General features: G+C 36.3%; 2 protein-coding genes across 2 annotated transcripts; one reads left to right on the forward strand and one right to left on the reverse strand.

The window, feature by feature from the left end:
- Nucleotides 1–4,109, forward strand: LOC133856902 (phospho-2-dehydro-3-deoxyheptonate aldolase 2, chloroplastic). Its single transcript, XM_062291949.1, has 5 exons — nt 1–659; nt 894–1,171; nt 1,401–1,677; nt 2,374–2,619; nt 3,423–4,109. Exons 1-5 carry the CDS (start codon nt 156–158, stop codon nt 3,684–3,686), a joined length of 1,569 nt encoding a protein of 522 aa, XP_062147933.1. The 5' UTR covers nt 1–155; the 3' UTR covers nt 3,687–4,109.
- A 3,647-nt stretch (nt 4,110–7,756) lies between these two features.
- On the reverse strand, nt 7,757–15,004 carry LOC133857997 (polyadenylate-binding protein 2). The gene is made up of 6 exons (XM_062293399.1): nt 14,840–15,004; nt 14,588–14,690; nt 12,936–13,006; nt 8,429–8,620; nt 8,174–8,301; nt 7,757–8,070 (listed from the first exon to the last, which is right to left on the reverse strand). The coding sequence occupies exons 1-6, from the start codon at nt 14,960–14,962 to the stop codon at nt 8,022–8,024; spliced, it is 666 nt and encodes a 221-aa protein (XP_062149383.1). The 5' UTR covers nt 14,963–15,004; the 3' UTR covers nt 7,757–8,021.
- Nucleotides 15,005–20,227: the final 5,223 nt, after the last annotated feature.

Here is a 20,227-nt window from a genome sequence, read left to right on the forward strand (position 1 = left end):
AAACCCCCTCACAAATCCTCAACACACGCACAGAAACACAAATCTCTCTCTCGATCTCTCTCACTCAGAAAAGAAGGAAGGAAAGAGAAAGAGAAAGAGAAAGAGAAAGAGAGAAAGAGAGAAAGAGAAAGAGAAAGAGAGTTTTTTGGTGAACAATGGCTCTCTCAAACACAGCAACCCTCTCGTCAAAGTCATTGTACAGCAACACCCAGACTCTGTCACACCACCAACCCACTTTCTCTGTCGTCCCCACCACCACCACCAAAACGAACAGCGGCAAGCTTGTCACTCGCATCTCGGCCGTCCACGCAGCCGAGCCATCCACCAAGCCGTCCGCTGCGGCGTCGCCTTCCAAATGGACGGTGGAGAGCTGGAAGTCCAAGCCGACACTGCAGCTTCCGGAGTACCCGAACCAGCAGGAGCTGGAGACGGTGCTGAAGACCATCGAGGCCTTCCCGCCGCTGGTGTTCGCCGGCGAGGCCAGGCACCTGGAGGAGAAGCTGGCAGAGGCCGCCATTGGCAACGCCTTTCTCCTGCAAGGAGGGGACTGCGCCGAGAGCTTCAAGGAGTTCAATGCGAACAACATAAGGGACACCTTCAGAGTGCTTCTTCAGATGGGTGCTGTTCTTATGTTCGGTGGTCAAGTGCCTGTCATTAGGGTCGGTATTGCTGTTCTCGGGCTTTTAAGTCTTTCTATTTTGGTGTGCTTGTGCGTGTGTTTTTGGTTGGTTGTGTAGTAGGATGTTGAAGTTTTGAATTGTTGGTGTTTGATAGTTTTTTGTGGGATCTATAAAGTTTCTCTCTTTTTTTTTTTTTTTCTTTTTTTTTTCTGATTATATATGATTTTTAAGATTTGGGTTTTGATTGAGAACTGCGGGTTTGGTTTGGTTTAGGTTGGGAGAATGGCGGGTCAGTTTGCGAAGCCAAGATCTGATTCATTAGAGGAGAAGGATGGAGTGAAGCTGCCCAGTTACAAAGGGGACAACATAAATGGTGACGAGTTTACTGAGAAATCAAGGATTCCGGACCCTGAGAGATTGATAAGGGCTTATTGTCAATCCGCGGCGACTCTCAACCTTCTTAGGGCCTTTGCCACCGGAGGATATGCTGCAATCCAGAGGATTAGTGAGTGGAATCTTGATTTCGCGGAGCACAGCGAGCAGGGAGATAGGTAATCCTATGTTAAAACCTCTCTTGGTTTCATGTATCCATTGAAAAAACACACTTGTAATGTTTAGCATTTAGTTTGTAATCAATGAGGCTTGATTATGTGACAATTTGAAGCATAGGCTAGAAAATGCACCTGAGAATAATCAAATTAAGCTATTGATTGGAGGTTTGGTGATTCAAGATCCATTCAAGTTTTAACACGTTTGTTGTTGGGATGGTTAATTGAACAGGTACCAGGAACTCGCTAACCGGGTTGACGAGGCCCTAGGATTCATGGCTGCCGCCGGACTTACAGTTGACCACCCTGTAATGAGAACAACTGAATTCTGGACCTCCCATGAGTGTTTGCATTTGCCTTATGAGCAATCACTCACTAGGAAGGATTCAACTTCCGGCCTGTATTATGATTGCTCTGCTCACATGGTTTGGGTTGGGGAGCGTACCCGGCAACTGGATGGTGGCCATGTAGAGTTCCTAAGAGGAATTGCCAATCCCCTTGGCATCAAGGTATGTGTAACGGATGTTTTATTGAACTTTTGATAGTTCTAGTTGTTATTGCCTACTATATTATCACATCCACTAGTCATCTCTTAGATCAGATGGGATAAATATAAATTGTTTGTTCTATACCATACTACTACAAGATGTAAATTTCTTTTTAAGGAATATCTTGGATTATTGGCAAAGTTCTAAAATCTATTTGATAATTTCTACAATGACCAAGTGTGTTTCTAAACTTCAAACATCCTCCTGGGAAAAGGGAATGAAGCTTTTGTGGCATGTGCTCTGTTTAATCTTATCTAGCTTTATTAATTATTATCATCATTTTTGGTAGAATTCGGGCTAACTTCAGTGCAGACTAGCTTGGTCTTCTGCAAAACAATAATTGCAAAATATTGAGTAATTGTATTTTTGATTGCTACCTACTTCATTACTGTTACTTTTGTTAGATCAGCTACCAATGTGCTGATTAGCAAAATGTTTATAGCCATCCATGACGTCAACGATTTTTGTTGAATATGGTCATCCTAATCCTAGACTTACAGTTACAGCCTACATTTAAGTTGTTGAGCCTATATTTTGTTGCGCTTGTCCATAAATGAAAATATTCTTGTCTATGTGATGCCTGGTTACCTGGTACTGCCTATAATTTTGTTGCTGCCAGAAAAATTAGATGGCTAAAGGTGAATCCTTTTTATGCAGGTGAGCAACAAAATGGATCCAAATGATCTAGTTAAACTCATTGAGATCCTGAATCCCCACAACAAGCCAGGAAGAATAACAATAATTGCAAGAATGGGTGCTGAGAACATGCGAGTTAAGCTTCCCCATTTGATCAGGGGTGTCCGCCGGGCCGGGCAAATTGTGACCTGGGTTTGTGATCCAATGCATGGAAACACCATAAAGGCACCATGTGGACTTAAAACACGTCCCTTTGATGCAATTTTGGTACTATTTCTTTCCCAGCTTATTCTTATGGTTTGGCATCAAATTGGTCAACATAGTTCTTGATTTTTATGATAGCATTATGCCTGTCTGTCTTTGTAGTTGCTAGGTGGGTTTAATGTCAAAAGAGTAGAATACGGTCATTAGCTTTCTTTTTTAGTTAACCTTGATATAGTTAGAAGTAATACAGCCAAATATCTGTCCTCCCAAAAAGACCCGTACTATTTGTGGATATCAATATAACCTCTAGTTGCTAATCCGTAGCTTAAATGTCATATTTGTAATAACTAATCGTTGCTAGGTGAACAATCCAAGTCATTATCATTCTTTGACAAAAACTGAATGGAGGATGTTTCACAATCCTAAAGTGGTTAGCCCATTGGTTAATCTCAATTCTCATGCTACCAACCAATGGGAGTTGGTTGGTGAACAGTCCAAATCAAAGCCAACCATCTATAAAGGGTTCCACTGAACAAGGTTTAATCAATATGTGGCCATCTAATAGTCTTTGTGGTAGTTGTTGTTAGAATATTAGTTAAATGATTAAATTTACCTCTTCATATCAGCTTAAGTTTTTTTAATAAGAAGTGATTTGACATGGTATCAGAGTAAAAGTCATGAATTCGAATTTTGTCTCCATCATTTAGCTCCCATTTTAATTTAAATAGTCCAAACAACACGTTTTCTCTTACTTTTTGTAGAAAATTATCCCAGGTAAACATGTTGGTGGAAATGAGAGGCCCTCTCTCTCTCTATTTTTGTATTTCTCTTCCAAATCATGGCCATAATGTCATATTTCTTGGTAGGCTGAGGTGCGAGCATTCTTCGACGTGCATGAGCAAGAAGGGAGCCACCCTGGTGGAGTTCATCTGGAGATGACAGGCCAGAATGTGACAGAGTGCATTGGAGGGTCTCGGACAGTGACTTTCGACGATCTGAGCTCACGTTATCACACACACTGTGACCCAAGGCTCAACGCTTCTCAGTCTCTTGAGCTAGCCTTCATCGTTGCAGAGCGACTTAGAAAGAGAAGGATCGGGACCGAACGTCTGGCTTCTTTAAGCCTTTAGAAAGCTTTAAAGCACCCCATCAATTTCTTTACGATTGGCAATCTTGATGTATCTGGTAGTGAATAAATGTGGCTTGTGTCATCCACCGAATTAACCTTGTGTTGCAGGGGCCACCTATTGCAATGCTAGCAAATTGATGGTCTCCTACAATTAAGAGCAACTTCCAAAATCCTGGAAATTGTGGAGTCTGCTGAAAAAACTAGGATATTATTCACAAGCTCATTTTAGTTGTGAAGGATTTAATTTCTTGTTTGGAAGCTGCAAAACCAAGGTGTTGGGGAGCGGCCTTGTAGAATTTTCTCATTTATTTTAGTATTTGCGTTTGAGTATTTATGTGTGGATGTAGTATCTATCCCCAAGTGATCATTTGAGATTCTTGAAAGAAAGAAATAAAGCAGAGGACAAATATCATTATGCATGAAATCTGTTGGTGTAAATGTGCAAGAGAATGCTATTTTTTACGCTCATTTCATATCGGTTGACGTAGAGTATTTTAAAGTGATTTTTCATATCAGCCACTTATAACACGTCACATTAGCCGATATAAAATGGGTGTGAAGAATAAACATTACTCGATATACAAAAATTCATGAAATCTCCAAGTTGGATCGCTATATATGTATTCCTATTACGGTTAGGCGGCTCGGCTCAAATTGATATGGAGTTGCATCCCTTTTATTATTGAATATGGATGGTACAAAATTAAAACTGGCCATTTTTAGCTCAACCCCATTTAATGCTTGAAAATGTTCTGACCGTCTATATTCAAGAACAGGAACTCAGCCTACTTAAATTCATGGGCCAGCCATGGATGTTCATTGTCCATTGTAACAACCCTACTTAATACTCCAAAACCAGAACAACTGAAGAAACATATATAATCACTTACTCTAAAATAAGAGTCCACAAAAGAAAGTGCTCAAATACAACATTCCATTTCCAAATGCCAAACGCGGTCCTGGTTGATGGCAAAGAAGATTGACTTTTGTTTCTGTTTTGATGGCTTAAAGGCGAGAAAGTGCATGGCAAAACCTACGAAGTTGCAACGAAAGTACAGACAGTTCTTCAACTTACAAATATATATATATATATATATATATATATATGGCTCTTCAAGCCTTCAAAGTCCTCCATGATGGGCTATACCTGCCATAATTTTGTTTTTTTCTGGGTGAGAGTTTATCTAGTTGTGACGTTTTATTACTGCTTCTTTTTTCTTTTCTTTTTAATTATTATTTTAAATGGTCATTAATGGCCACATGGAACACCGACAATATAAAATTGTTGCTCTCAAATGTCACGTGCTTGGGATGCATGGTTCCCTGAGAGATAACGATAGAGTCAAAACGGCAAGGAGTAAAGGAGTGAGATATATATACATATATTACTAGCTAGCACTGAATTCAATTCACGTACGCCTCGCATAGGAACTTGGACAAAAATGCTTTTTTCATGTAAAAAAACATATGCTTCATATGAGCCAACTCAATGATTGTATGAGCCCGTGAAATAGCTACCCCTAGTCTTATCCTAACCATCAACGCGTGTGAAGTACAACACATCGTCGTGTCACAGCTACGACCTACTAGTAAGTAGTAGCTCGACTCTACCCCTTGTCAGGGCCTTAATTCAACACCATGATGGGACGGAGGCATGTTCCATCAATCACCACCCCCACCCATAAGAAAAGCAAAATTAATACTCGATCATTTCAAGTAGACACAACGTACCATTCAAGTTTTACCATTAATCTTTTCCGTCTGCACCTTCGCCAAGTCTCCAACTAATCCTACTCCTTGCAGGTGTCTGTTGCACGAGTGAACTATTCGATCAACTGCATCTTCATAAATATATGTTAAATTACATATGAATTTTATAAAAAAAATTTTAACGGAAGGTTAAAATTGAAAAAAATAAAAATGAATTAAAAGATAAATATTTTAAATTGATTTTTTTTTTCAAAAATAATAAAAAATTAAAAATTAAAAATGAATTTTTTTAAAATAATAATAATAATAATTAAATTCATGATTGATGTAGTTGAAGAAATGCGCAGTGCAGTTGGTAGATGAAACAGAGGCCAATAATTGGGGAAGTTGAAACTTAGGTTCACCACGTGGCTATCGGACAATCAATGCCGGATTTGATTTTCTTAGGTGGAACTGTAGATGGACGAACGAGAATCTCTTTTGTAAAATAAAATGGGACAGTGAAAACTAGTTATTGAATCGATACTCGTAAATAAATAATTAAAACTAATGGTTGATTTTTTCAGTCACATCATCTCAGTTGTATAAAACTACCATATGAGAAGCATGTATTTTTTTTTTTTAATAAAACTATCAAAAAAGCATGTGTTTAACACACGACAGTTTTATAGACTGTGTTGGAAAAAATTCCTCTAACCAAATTTGAAAAAAAAAAATTGTCTATATAAACTGTTAAAAAGCCTTTGTTTTTTACATATTAAAGAAACATATATAACACTTTCATAAACTGGTTTGAAAGAAATTTATTCAACCCAATTTTAAGAGAATTTGTCCTTGTAGTATTAGCACGTGACATCTCCGCATCCATGGTACAAGAAAAACATTAGCTAGAAATAGCATCATTTGGGAACTTAAATTTTGGGATGAAATTTGAGAAACCCAACATTTCTCATTTCTTATTTCCTTGTCTTTCTCCGCTGACATAACATTGTCGATCTACTATTGATTTTTGTTTTTTGTTTTTTTGAAAAATATTACTTCATTTTCTTTTATCATTCTCTCATTTTTCCTGTTGCACTATCAATTCACCATTTTTTTTTTCTTTTAAATTAAAAAAATTATTTAAAATGAATTGACAATACCACATCAGCAAATAAGACGAAAGAGAAAAAAAAATACAAGTAATGTGTCTCGCTTTTTTACGTAAGAAAAAAGGATGAAAAAAGAATACAAATAGTATTTCTCTTTCCAAAAAGGGACAGATATTTCTGCATGTTCCAAACATTGGTCCAATCAACTCTCAGAAGTACACAACAGTGTTTGGATGGTACAAGAGAAATGGAGGGAAGTGGGAGGATTCCGACCTTTTTTCTCTTTTTAGCATATTACTGTTAGGGTTGGCAATTTTTGACATGACCCACGAATTTGACACGAGAAAATAAGATTTGGGTTTTATATAATCGGGTTCGGGTTGAAATTGGGTCAACCCGATTATGACCTGATTTTTTTTTTTTTTTTTTTTTTTAAAAAAAAAGGGAGAAAAGAGTAGAACCCTAACCGAAACTGCGAAACACGAAATGCCCAATTGCCCATTTTTCTGAAACTGTGATTTTGCAAACAGTGAACCCTAGCCGGCTAGCCCACTGCCCAGTAGCCCACATGCCAACCATCCAGCCTTTTCTAGTTTTCCCCCTCTCTTTGCGCCAAACTTTTTCCTCCCCCCTCTCTTACCCACCACCATATTCCCGAATCCCGGCCACACCACCGAACGACCGACGACGCCACAACCGGTATGTTTTCAGTTTTACTTTCTAGATTAAACTAATTTTAGCCCTTGAAAAACTAATTTTTGTTAGATTAAATTAATTTTAGTTATGTTTGTCATTGTCAGCACTGTGAGGTGTTTGTAAAGAACTTTCTCTTTACCTGTAATTTCTGCTCAAATGGATAGTGTATATCGAAATGATTATAGAATAGAGATGGATTGAATAGAATACACTCAATACAGTAACTATATTGAAATAACTGAATAGAATCAAAGGAACGCTCCACAGCCCACAATTATTAGCCGGGTCGGGTCAGGTAAACGGGTGACACGATTATTAGTCGTGTTTGTCGGGTCGTGTTCGGGTTACCCGATTATTAATCGGGTCGTACTGTTAGGATCCGATAAGTCATCATATAGACAGTATGTTGCCATAAGGCAGAACAGAAACAAGAAGAGAATAGAATATAGGCAACGCTGGCACCACTTACGTTAAAACAATTCTCACAATTTCTAGCAACGAAATTGACCCCAAACTACTGAACAGCTAGAAACTACTAGATATGGAACACTACAGACGAGTGATTACTCTCCAATGTCACCGAAAATTCAACTTTCATCTTTCTCATAAAGTTAATAACACAATAATATCAGAAATAATGCACAGTTATTACTCTCCAACATCTGCGCTTTATGTTATCTAGATATCATGCGAAAGAAGAAAGAAAAAAGAAGATATCAAACATGAAGTCTAAAGATGCTAATGACCTTCTAATGATAAGGTGCATTGCATTGGCCTTCTGAGCCTAAATATGTCTGCGTCTGTCCAACATAATAGTCGTAAGATGCAAATGAGCTCTCCTAGTAGTATGGCATGTATCGCGCCGACCTTCTGAACCTAGGAACCTTCCTGCAGTATATTTGAAGTAGGAATGAAAGAAAGCAAGCAAGATCAATCAGCACATTTGAGATCGTGCAAATAAATATAAATGAGAGACTGTTGAGTGACATACCCATATCCATAAGGAGAGTAGAAATAAGGAGGAACATATGGCCTCCTGAACCGGAACCCCATGTAAGGATTGTAACGCCTCGGACGATACTGTTTCATCCCAGGAACATTGGTCCTTTTAGGCAAAACCTGAAACATATATCAAACAATCAAAAACCACAGATTAGAAGCAAATGGATATCATGCCAATGAAAGAGCTCTCAGAATGGTGTTTACTTATGCATCTAGGCTCGCATCAAAAGCCAACAAAAGTTACCTTCAGTTGACGACCATGTAATTCAGATTCAGTCAGAAGAAGAGCCTCTTGAACACCTTCTGTCTCAAGAAATTCCACATAAGCAAAACCTTTTGGCTGGCCAAATTTATCTGTGAGAATAGTCACCCTGTTTACAGTGCCACATGATTGGAAGTGTTGCTGCACTTCTTCAGGCGTGCATGCATAATCGACCTGCAAAACAATATTCAACCCAAGAATTTTCAAGCCAAGGTTGAGTGAGACAAATACACCGTAAACCATACCCAGTTTAGGAGTCAGAAAGTGAAAACAGATGCAAAACTCAATTTTCTGCAATGGAACAACATAATGAAACACCCACCATACTGGGAGAGATCAGTGCAGCATGCACCAAATTAATGATTCTCATTTATATTAAGATCACAACATAAATTGTTGCATAATCTTTCCTATGTTTATATTACATTTATATTTCTTTAGACAACAGTAATTTTAAATTCTGTTTTAACAACCTTTACCAAATAATGCAAAAAAAGAAGTGTTTTTTTTATAAGTATACACGAAAATGAAGTTGATTGCCAATCAATTGATTTAAATAATTAGAAAATCCAAAAGAAAGCATTTAGGCCACAAAGTTACATATAAAATTATCAACAGAAATCATCTAATTGATGTTTCGAAACTTTCAGTGAACTCCCAAAAAACACACACACACAAACCAAAAGCAATTTCAACCTTTACTCCTTATTTTCCAAGAATATCATCTAGTAAACATTTCAAAATCCAAATGAAGCCCCTTTTGAAACTGTTTCAAAGTTAATAAACAATATTTCTCCCAAACAGTGTTGAATTCACAGCTGAGATCCATGTTTGAAAATTCAACCCGTAAAATCAAGTCAGATTACCGCATCAGAAATCTAGTCGTACTACAACATCTCTTCCCCTTTCCACCACTACCACCAAAAAACTCGTGAATACTCACAAGCACAATATGATCTAGAGAAATGACCCAACCACCCGATTCAGACCACCCATCACACATTGATTCTCAAGCCATCCTCCTGAATCTTAAATTTCTGATTTGGCTTATTTCAATCTAAAAAGAGAAGTCTTTTACTGATTTCTTACTTGCCGCTTTTCTCCTCAGGGAAACAGCAATAGTCTCAGAAACATGCTTCATGTTAATACAACATTTTGAATCCACAAAGAAAACTAGTTTTCCTTCACTTTCACAATGGACAATAATGCAAAATTCTCCTGTTCATATGATTAATTAACAACAACATATGAATGGCATCTATTCACCTAGACTTGATACTTGGTCTCAACCCAGTACAAACATGAAAACATGTTTAGTTCTCCAAAATGGAAGGCATCCAAAACTATTGCAAAATGACAAAGTTGAATGCAGTTTCAAGGAGAAGTTTTTCCAAAGGGGACCAAAAGAAACAATACGAATAGGACCTAAAAGAGAATTTGAAGGTAAATCAAATTTATGACTAAGCAAACGAACATTGTTTCAAACTCCTACATATCAAAAAGGAAGAAAGGAAAAAGACCTTGCAGGCAACTTAAAGAAAAGACACAACAAGATCAAGTGAAAATCTTAAATATCCACCATGTAGATGCTCAAACCACTCTGTAAATAAAAAGCATAAGAATCGGGGAAATTTGCAGCATAATACTAAGATCAACATTAAAAACTACTAAGATAGCTGGATCAAGTAATTCATTAGAGTAACTACCAGATCTAAGTAGAAAATATTATCTTTGTGGAGAAGTGAGTAGGGGAGGGAATAGAGAGAGGCCATATGGCATAAGTTACATTTTACCAATAAAAAAAGCAATGTACTTGACTGAACCAAGGAAGAAATTTCATTTTTAAAACAGAACATTAAAATTTTATCATTTCTATATTAGACCTTCAACCTACTTATTGTACTGGTATATGTAGTACTAGAAGCAACCTATTATATCATTTTGAAATCAAACTTGGCCCAGTTAATATAATTGACAGCATGATCAAGCTACCAACGTATATGATACACTGACTAAAATATCACTTTGATAACTATTTGAATAGCCAGCTCAAGGAAAGTAGGGGAGCTATCAAACTTGGCCCAGTTAATATAATTGACAGCATGATCAAGCTACCAACGTATATGATACACTGACTAAAATATCACTTTGATAACTATTTGAATAGCCAGCTCTAGGAAAGTTGGGGAGCTCTCTTTGAAAAATAGAGACGCTCTAGTCTCATATAATCTTAGTAAACCATGAAAGAGTTTGCAAATGTTCAGAGAATTTGCAGAAACATCCTATATACATAAAAAATTAAAAAAGAAAAAGAAAAAAGTAAAATTATAACTGTCATTTTTCATTCAGATGAAAAAAATTATGCAAATAAGGCCACAGGGAAGCAGCAATCTTATACCCCTCACACCATCTTCAAATGACACATTTTTGAGGCACCGCAGACCATCAATGCCAGCAGCAGTCCAAAGAATTTAAAGCTGTCCCCTTGTGTTTTGAAGTTGAAGCATCTTTAATTCATCATATACTTTCTCCCATTCCAGCCTTCCCATGGACAAGATCAGATATTTCCACTCCACTTCTTCCTTTCTACATGAATTTGGTTCATATAGAACCTTCACTCGTATTGTTTTTATACCTCACCATTTCTTTTCTTTCTTTTCCTTCTTTTTTTGTTGCTTCTTTTTTCTTCTTTTTTTTCTTCTTTTTTCTTTTTTTCAACATGTTCTTTGATTTCTTTTTTCTTTTCTTTTTTTCTTTTTCAGAAGTTCCTGAGAATTTTTCAACTTTTGTTTTTTTGGTTATTCTCTTACATATTTTGAACATTCATGAGACAATCAGCCTCCCTTCTAATGCAAGCTAAATAACAGCAGAATAACTTTGGCCCACCCACAAAATACAGTGAAACCATCCAGCGCTAAAATATGGTGAAACCATCCTGCGATCATAGCGAGACATAAGTCAAACCATGTCTCTGAACTAGGGAAGTATCCACATCCACACCAAAAACGAAATAAAAATTAGAGGTTTCCAATATAAACAAGGTATCAGAAACAAAAGATAAAATAAAGGTTTTGAGGGCCGAGAAGTGCAATTTGTTCTAAGGTTTAATTATAAACTTCTACTTTAACGAACGATATCCTTTTGACTTTCATATCTTAATAGAGATAAAGATAGAAGTTTTCATCATAAACAAGGTCTTCTAAGACTCGATAAATCCATTTATTATAGCTTGAGACCCATATCCACAACATGTGGAATATAGTAATCATCAAACTTGTTGAAAGTAGATGTCTTTACTCCTTAAAATCCTATATTATAGACAATATGAGAAGCAGAAAAAAGGGAGACCTACTTCATAAAAATTGTCTACACAGCATATGGGAAGGGGTTCCACATTGGCAATCACTAGCAATCGCTAAAAGACCATTATCAAAAAGTTGGTCCCACTAAAGTAGAGTTCACGGGGGAAAGTTCAGATTACAGTCCAATCCTTAGGTATTTCATGGTGATGAAGTTGTGGGCACTTGAGCTTGATAGCCAAAGACTTTCACCATTGCAACACAAAATAGCTCCTCCAATGTAGATCATTAATGTTAATAATTTGTTTAGTAACAGAGAATCCAATATAGGTTATGTTTGTTATTCTGTTGGTAAAGTATAAATCTAATATATGTGACGCAGTCAGATCGAACTCTTCGAACATGATCCCATCCTCAAAACATGCTCGTCCAAACACAAATTCGATCCAAATTAATACATATCCCTTTTCCTTTTTTTGGCTAAATGCAAATCCTAATCGATCTTATAGGAGCAACAGTAGTAAAGGATTCCTCCAAATCATGAGTAAGATGTACTTCTCCTGGGTGATAGACAGATGCTATGAAGAAAAATAAGAGCCAGAAACAACCCAGAAAACCATGCTGCATCTAAGAATATAATGATACTACATTTTTTTTGGATAAGTAATGATACTATATTTACCATGCAAATAAGCCGTTTATGCTGGTATAAAGTAACTCCAACCAATAAGTGACCAATTTAGAGCAACTTTTTTTTTTTTTGGATAAGTAATTTAGAGCAATAAAAGCAACAACATATTTCTACAATATATCATAGGCCACTTATGCACAAATCTCAATTGTGACACATTTCTAGGATTGGTTAAAGCCATATCGACACATAAATTAACATTTGGGGGCAAGTGAATGCGCATTTTTATGAAAAAAATTCACAAAATAATGACAGCAATAACAATCATAACAACAACAACAATAACTAAAATGAGATCAAACTTAGCCATCACAAGACTACATAGATGTTTCCTTGAAGGCAATTCCAGAATAAGTATTTGAAGTTGCAGAGGAGAAAAACCAAGGTCACATCATGTAACCCCACAAGATCATTGTGGATACGACATCTAACTGGGCAATGTAAATGAATAGAAGATTTAAGAAGCCAAGAGTCAAATAGAAAGAAAAATGTCTCTCACATTGCCAACAAACACCGATCGTGCATCTGTCTCCTCCCTGCCTGCTTGAGAAGCAGCTGCGCTAGCAGGGTCTGCGCAAAATCAGACACATAACTACATAAGTTCAAAACATCAAAGGAGAAAACAAAAGGAAGAAAATTATACAAATAGCATCACATAATAAAAATCTTCTATCTTTTTTTTTTTTAACAAGTAATAAACCAATCTTATTAAAAACGTAAGGCGTCATTAAGTATACCAGGAGTATGCAAAAAGTAAAAACTTAACTAGAAATAGAAAAACGAACAAGAAAATCAAAACTAATCAATAGAAGGCCGCAGTCCAAAGGTACAAAGTATGGAAGAAAGATGATAGAATATCCTCCAAGGACCTCTCAAAATCCTCAAAGCTCCTATAGTTCTTCTTCCTCCAAAGAGTCCAAAATAGGCAAGTGGGCACCATTTTCCACACCGCATCACTCATCGGCCTTCCAAATGACCACTAACATGCAGTCAAGTCAATAACCCGTCTAGGCATAACTAATCCTAGAAGGCCGCAGTCCAAAGGGCAAAGTATGAAAGAAAGATGATAGAATATCCTCCAAAGACCTCTTCAAATCCTTAAAACTCCTATTATTCATCTCCCTCCAAAGAGTCCAAAATGGGCAAGTGGGCGCCATTTTCCACACCGCATCACTCATCAGCCTTCCAAATGACCACCAACATGCAATCAAGTCAATAACCCGTCTATGCATAACTAATCCTAGAAGGCCGCAGTCCAAAGGTACAAAGTATGAAAGAAAGATGATAGAATATCCTCCAAAGACCTCTCCAAATCCTCAAAACTCCTATTGTTCCTCTCCCTCCAAAGAGTCCAAAATAGGCAACTTGGCACCATTTTCTACACCGCAGCACCCATTGGCCTTCCAAAGGAGCACCAACATGCAAACAGGTCAATAACCCATCTAAGCATAACCCAAGACATCCCAAAACGGTTAAAGCGAACACTCCACAAAGCAAAAGGCACATCACAATGAAGAAGAAGATGGTCCACGGACTCTCCATCTCTCTTACACATGGAACATCTCTCTATTACAATAACATGTCGTTTCCTAAGATCATCCAAAGTAAGGATTTTGCCTAAAGCCGCCGACCACACGAAAAAGGCCGCCTCAAAGGAAATAAAAATCTCTTATCTTAACAACATTAGAACATAACCACCGATATAAATCTATCTTAAGCACCAATATATGTTCATGCTTCAAGATGCACACTAATATCTTATCTTAATAACAATAGAACATGGTACCACATAAGATCAGCTTCAAAATTGAAACATTTAGACTGTGGTCACTCTAACTCCTCCTAGATAACACTAGATCACCACCTACATAGTAATCACGCGCAATTTTTTTTGTTTTTACCAAAGAATCTCACTTACCACATTTCATCAATCTTCAACCTAAACAGCTTAAAAAGAAAAATTTCAAGATATAGCTCAATCTCAAACACTGCTACCAATATACAACGCCACTATTTTAAATCATCGGAATTCAAGTGTATATCTTACTAGCTCATATTTTCCTACCGTTTCTCAGCAAACAACCATAGAAAAAACAGAAAACTCGATCCGAATCTCGGCAAAAGGAAAACTGCAAAGAAATAAATTCGAACCTTGAACCGCACCCATTTCCTTCTCGACCTTGGCCTGCATTTCGCGGAGAGCGGCGGCTTCCTCCTCCATCTCCTTCAACCGCTTCTTCATCTCGTCCAGCTCCTGCAACATCACACACACACATCGCATAATCGAATAACTTAGCGTTCTGACGACTTTGATGCACCGAGAGTCGAACCAATCGCTAGGGGTTTTCGATAAAATCCAGAACCAGGCAACAGAAGATCGGAAAACAAAAGAAAGGGGAATACCTTAACGGCAACGTCGTCAGCGGCGGACATGTCGACGTCGGCGTGGTGAGAGTCCATATCTCCCTCCATCTCTACCTCGTCTGGGATTTCTCCTCCGTACACCTCGTGCTCCTCTTCCTCCATATCGCTCTCGCGGGTTTCTAGAAAAAACGGCACCTTGTTTCTTGCTGGATATGTATATAGGGGCGTGGTTTTACTTCCAAAAGGATTTGGCGTTCGGTTTGGGAACAAATTGGTGGAAACGACGTCGTTCTTATTTTAATCAATGTAAATTATTATTATTATTTTTTTTGACATGTCCACATGAAAAGAGGAAGAGGAATTCAAACTAGTGACCTCCGCTTCATGAGGCGTGGTCCCCAGCCGAATGAGCTACCCCTTGAAGACTCAATATAAATTATCGTGCTTCGGCTTAGTAAATTTGCTCCACGTTTTAGTACCCCAAATAAAACAAAAAGAAATCACAATTTTTTTTTTTATTTGAACTATTAATTATTTCAAAGATCTTACATTGGCTTAATTTTTTTTTAAAAAAAATAATAACAAAAAAAAATTATGATCTTAAAAAATAAAAACAATAAAAATAAAAACAAAATGATTCCCTTGGTTTTTTTATTTATTTCGTTTTTATTTTTTATTTTGTTATTTTTTTAAAAATAATAATAATTTTCAGTTTTAGAAAGAAAAAAAAAATTAAAAAAAGATAAAAATTTTAAAAACAAAAATTAATTGTCATGGTTTTTTTTTAAAAAAATTTGATATTTTTTAGTTTTAGTTTTTCGTTATAATTTCATGAAGGATATTTTGGTCATTGGGAGACATTAACATTGTTTTGGTAGTTTCGGGGGGAGGGGGGGGGGGGGGGAGATTGACACAAATTACACAATTGGTAGTTTGAGAAACATTAACAATATGATGGTAGTTTGAAGAGTATATGTATATTTTTTTCCTTAAATATTTATTCTTAAGAATTTCTTTAATCTTTCTTTATTCTTTATTGGGATGGGAGAAAATATTCTTTATTCTTTGTTCACTTTGATTATTCCATATAAATATTCATTCTTAATCATTTCTTTAATCTCTCTTTATGGGAGGAGAGAAAATATTATAAATTAAAAAATATTTTATTTTTATATTTGGTTTTGCTCCCATTTTAGCAAATATTTCTCCAAATTGATGAGTCGAGTGCAATTATTTTCCTCACATTTTAGCATCATTCTAGCCAAAATAACAGTTGGTTAACCATATATATGAGGATGCTCTTACCATTCCAGACCAAGTTCTTTATCGCTTTAAGTGTTTTTACTGTAATTTTTCTCAAATTTAATTATAAGTTTTAAATTAAATAGTAAAATGTTTGTCATATAAGCAATATCACTTTATTTATTTATTTATTTATTTTTAAAGAAAGCAATATCACTTTTAAATACCTTAACATATGGTAAATACTAAGAGAGTTGATACAAGTGATAGTCTGATAGATATTGATACATAACATCTCAATATTTATATGAAATATTAATGTATTATAATATTACATGATAAATTTGAAATTAAATTTGATATTTTAGAATTCTTTGAAATAATATGTCGTTATTACATGATAAAATTTGCAATTAAAATGGATATTTTAGTATGCATAAAATAGTGAGTTTTTATAACATGATATGAGCCCATAAATTTCATATATGTTCTAGCAATATTACGTTTTATGTCCGAGATTGATATGTTGTGTAAAAAATGAAAACGAAAAAGTATCATAGCTTGATTTATAGTGGGACAAATTACGATATCGTTTAGAAAGTTGGAGTCTTTGAGGAGATTCGTACCATTTCGTTTACCTTACTATGTATCTCTTATTCTTACTGTTTGAAGGTGTTATCATGTAAATCCTTGTATTTTGGAGTTTATTTTTAAAGAACATTTGTGTTTTAGAAGAAATGTTGGATTTTTAGTGAAAAATATTTGAACTTTGGTGTTACCTTCCTGTCTTGAGGTATGGTTTGTGCTTAGAATGGAATTATGAAATATGTTTGGGCCTTGGAACTTGCTCGATAGATTAAAGGTGAGACCTTTTTGGAGTTTTAGAGTTTATGCCCAAAGAGCAATCGAACGACCCAAGCAAGAATTGAACATTGCAAAGAACGATCAAACATTCTCAATAACGATCGAACGTTTTATTTTTTCTATCAGTAAAACATCAACGGACTTTTGCTTGGACTATGAAGGTTGGGGATCGAAACAGAAAGAGGTCGTTGGACAACCTCGCTAGCTTTTAAGGAGTTAGATCTGCTTTTTAATGGTGATTTGTGGCATGATCATTGTTACCCTCTTCATAATAAGTTCCTAGGGTTTTTATGGCATTATTATCAACTATTTTCTAACCCAAATTGAGCTGAAGGACTTATTTTATTTATTTTTTATTTTTTTATATTCAATGTTTTTATGAAATTTAGACTTGGGTTATATTTTGATATTTGACTTTCAGACCGGTCTTCGATCCACACTTGATGTTTTTCCTTTACTAAGTTATATTATCATATTTTAGTTTCTACTATTGCTACTCTGTGTTAAGAATTAGTTATAGTTATCTTTATGATGTTAGTGACTTTGTCTTCCGCTATTAGTAGTGGCAGAGCTACTAAGGAGCCCCCCAAGCCCCAATGTTCTCCTCCTCCCAAAAAAAAAAAAATTTGAAAAAAAAAAATTATATTTTACCCTTTTTTTTTTTTTTTTTTTTTTTTTTTCAATTTACCCCCCCTCCCCCCAAGTTGGGGAGGCTGGCTCCACCCGTGGCTGTTAGCATCCTGATCAGGGGGTCTTAGTACCATTTTGACTTATTTCTTAGGTAAATAAGTTCAGGTAAACACACCAAATTAATTAATTATCAGTTAAGTAGTTTTGAGAGTGTTACACATAGAGACTTGCGAAAGCAAATCTCTTAAAGGTGATTTATGATTCCTCCTCCTGATGGCTCTTTAAAAGCTAACTTTGATGTAGCAGTTAGATCTAATTTTTCTGTGGATTCAACTGTAGTTATTGAAGAGAAAGGCAAAGTTCTAGCAGTTTGTACTTCAAAGCTTAATACCATTGAAGTGAATGAAGAAGCCTTTGCTACGTCGCTAGCTTACAGACTAGTATACTTACTCGACTTTAAGCCTCTATTTTTAGAAGGTGACTAGCTCTCTCGTTATAGTGCAACCATTGATCGATCTGTCTAGATCTTATTAAAGAATGGATGATTGAATCTATCATCAAAGATACTATATGCTTCCAAAGTCAATCGATCGAAGGGCTATCTTGCAGCCAAATGAGCTACCTCTCATAACGTTTTTGGTTATATACCTTGTACTTCGAAGTTGTACTCTAGGTTAAACTCTTACTTTTAATCTTGTTTTCCCCTGGCCTTCCCTTTCCCTATTATCAGGGAAAAAGATTTAATTTTATTTCCCAAAGTTTTATCACTTTTTCAATTTTACATTCAATGTTCAAAAGCTAACAATGTATCCCCAATCAAGTTTTGAAAATTTTTAATGTTGCCAATCTGTTACTCAAGTATGTTTTTTCTAACTGAAATAGACCTATGTGCATAAGTTTTTAGGGATAAATGTTTGCAAATTACCTAGGGCTTAAAACGGGTACCTGACATGACCCGTTTACGCTAGACGCAAACACAACCCGTTTATGTTAACGGGTCGGAGCTTCAGACACGACACGAACTCGATAATTTCACGGGTCACTCGACACAACCCGTGAAACCCGTTTAACATAATGGGTCGAATCGGGTCAACACGACCCGTTTAGATCAAAAAGTGCTTCTTTTTTCTTTTTCTTTTTTTAATGGTGAGAAAATCACTCTCTCTCTCTCTCACAGTCTCTCTTTACAGTTTATACAAACCATTTCATAGATTAAAATGGCATTCACTTTTTTTTTTTTTCTTTTTCTTTTTCTTTTCTTTTTTCTGTTCTATACATAAAAAAAATAATAAAAATGAGATCACTTAATTAGAAAAGAAAATTACTATAAAATCAAATAATCAAATCATTTCATGTCAAAATGCTATAAAAATGGAAATCCAACTATTAACATACTGGCAATACCGACATCGATGGAAGAGAGAGAGAGAGCGGCAGAGAGACGGGGAGAGTGATGGCAGTTGGCAGCAAGCGCCAAGTGGAGAGTAGAGACTAGAGAGGCTGAGAGAGAGAGAGAGAGAGAGCGTAGACTCGAGCGGCCTGGAGCGGGTCTAGCCTCCAGGCGTCCAGCGGGACTGAGGGAGGAAGAAGAAGGGGTGGCGACGGTGTGGTGCGGCGCGGAGCTGAAGATGAAGAAAATGGAAGAAGAAGAGAAGGGCGGCGGACTCGGGGTCTCGGGCGGAGCTGATTCTGCTGAAGGAAAAAGTTAGGGTTTTTACTTTTTAGTTTTGATTCTTTTGATTTTTGAATGTTTTGTCACTTTGTGAGTTTGTGTTTTCGAATTTTCGGCTATATTAGAAAATAGTATTCGGCTATGGCCCATTTGCTGCTATTCCCAATTCCCCCCCACCCACCCCCACCTTTTTTTTTTTTTTTTTTTTTAATTCAAAAAAAGAAAAAAAGAAAAAGAAAAAGAAAAAAGATAATTGTGTCTGGCAGCGGGTGACCAGCCACTCGACCCGCCAGGACTGAGTTAAATGGGTCAACCCGTTTATGACCCAAACCTGCTAATTTCGTGTCGTGTTCATGTCGGGTTATTGGGTTGTGTCAAAATTACCAGTCCTAAAATTACCCATAAAAAACCAATTAAACCAATTTTTTAGATATTAAAAAAAAAAGGAAAAAGACTTAGAGGTGGCTGAAACCACCCCATAAGCTATTTGTTGGCCAATAGGGTGGTCGAGCCACCCCATATGGCTGAAATGGGAGTGGTGGCCAAACCATTACCATTTAGCCATTGGGGTGGCTGAGCCATTTCTTGGCCAGTTCGATAGGGGCACTCCCTTGGCCAAATGGGGTGGCTTTGGTGACCCCCAACTTTTTTTTTTTAATTGTTTTTTTAGGGATATTTTGGGGAGATTTGTTCTTAAAAACCCACGTGCATCGCAGGTGGGTTAATTTTAGTCAAAGAAGACGGACTTAAATAACGGAAGGGCGACATTGAAAATTTTTAAAACTTGGTTGTGGTACATTGCCAACTTTTATACATTAGAGATAAAATTGAAAAAGTTGTGAAACTTTGAGGGTAAAACATATTTTTTCTCAAAAAAATAAAAAAAGAAAAGAAGAAGTAACATAATACTATTTAGGATATATAATGAGACTGCAGATGACTATAAACACTGAGAATATTGCTCAATATTATCCTTAACAACTACTATATATGTACGGGTAATTGCACTTGAACTGCAA

The sequence above is a fragment of the Alnus glutinosa genome, chromosome 14, assembly GCF_958979055.1.
Source record: "Alnus glutinosa chromosome 14, dhAlnGlut1.1, whole genome shotgun sequence".
Taxonomy (NCBI): Eukaryota; Viridiplantae; Streptophyta; class Magnoliopsida; order Fagales; family Betulaceae; genus Alnus; species Alnus glutinosa.

Excerpts from the sequence above, each read along its gene's own strand:
- LOC133856902 (XM_062291949.1), top strand. The coding sequence starts at position 156 with ATGGCTCTCTCAAACACAGCAACCCTCTCGTCAAAGTCATTGTACAGC. Across the intron at positions 660-893 it reads GTCAAGTGCCTGTCATTAGG|GTTGGGAGAATGGCGGGTCA; the intron begins GTCGGTATTGCT and ends GGTTTGGTTTAG. Across the intron at positions 2,620-3,422 it reads GTCCCTTTGATGCAATTTTG|GCTGAGGTGCGAGCATTCTT; the intron begins GTACTATTTCTT and ends ATTTCTTGGTAG.
- LOC133857997 (XM_062293399.1), bottom strand. The coding sequence starts at position 14,962 with ATGGAGGAAGAGGAGCACGAGGTGTACGGAGGAGAAATCCCAGACGAG. Across the intron at positions 8,621-12,935 it reads GATCGGTGTTTGTTGGCAAT|GTCGATTATGCATGCACGCC; the intron begins GTGAGAGACATT and ends ATTGTTTTGCAG. Across the intron at positions 8,302-8,428 it reads TACATGGTCGTCAACTGAAG|GTTTTGCCTAAAAGGACCAA; the intron begins GTAACTTTTGTT and ends TATATGTTTCAG.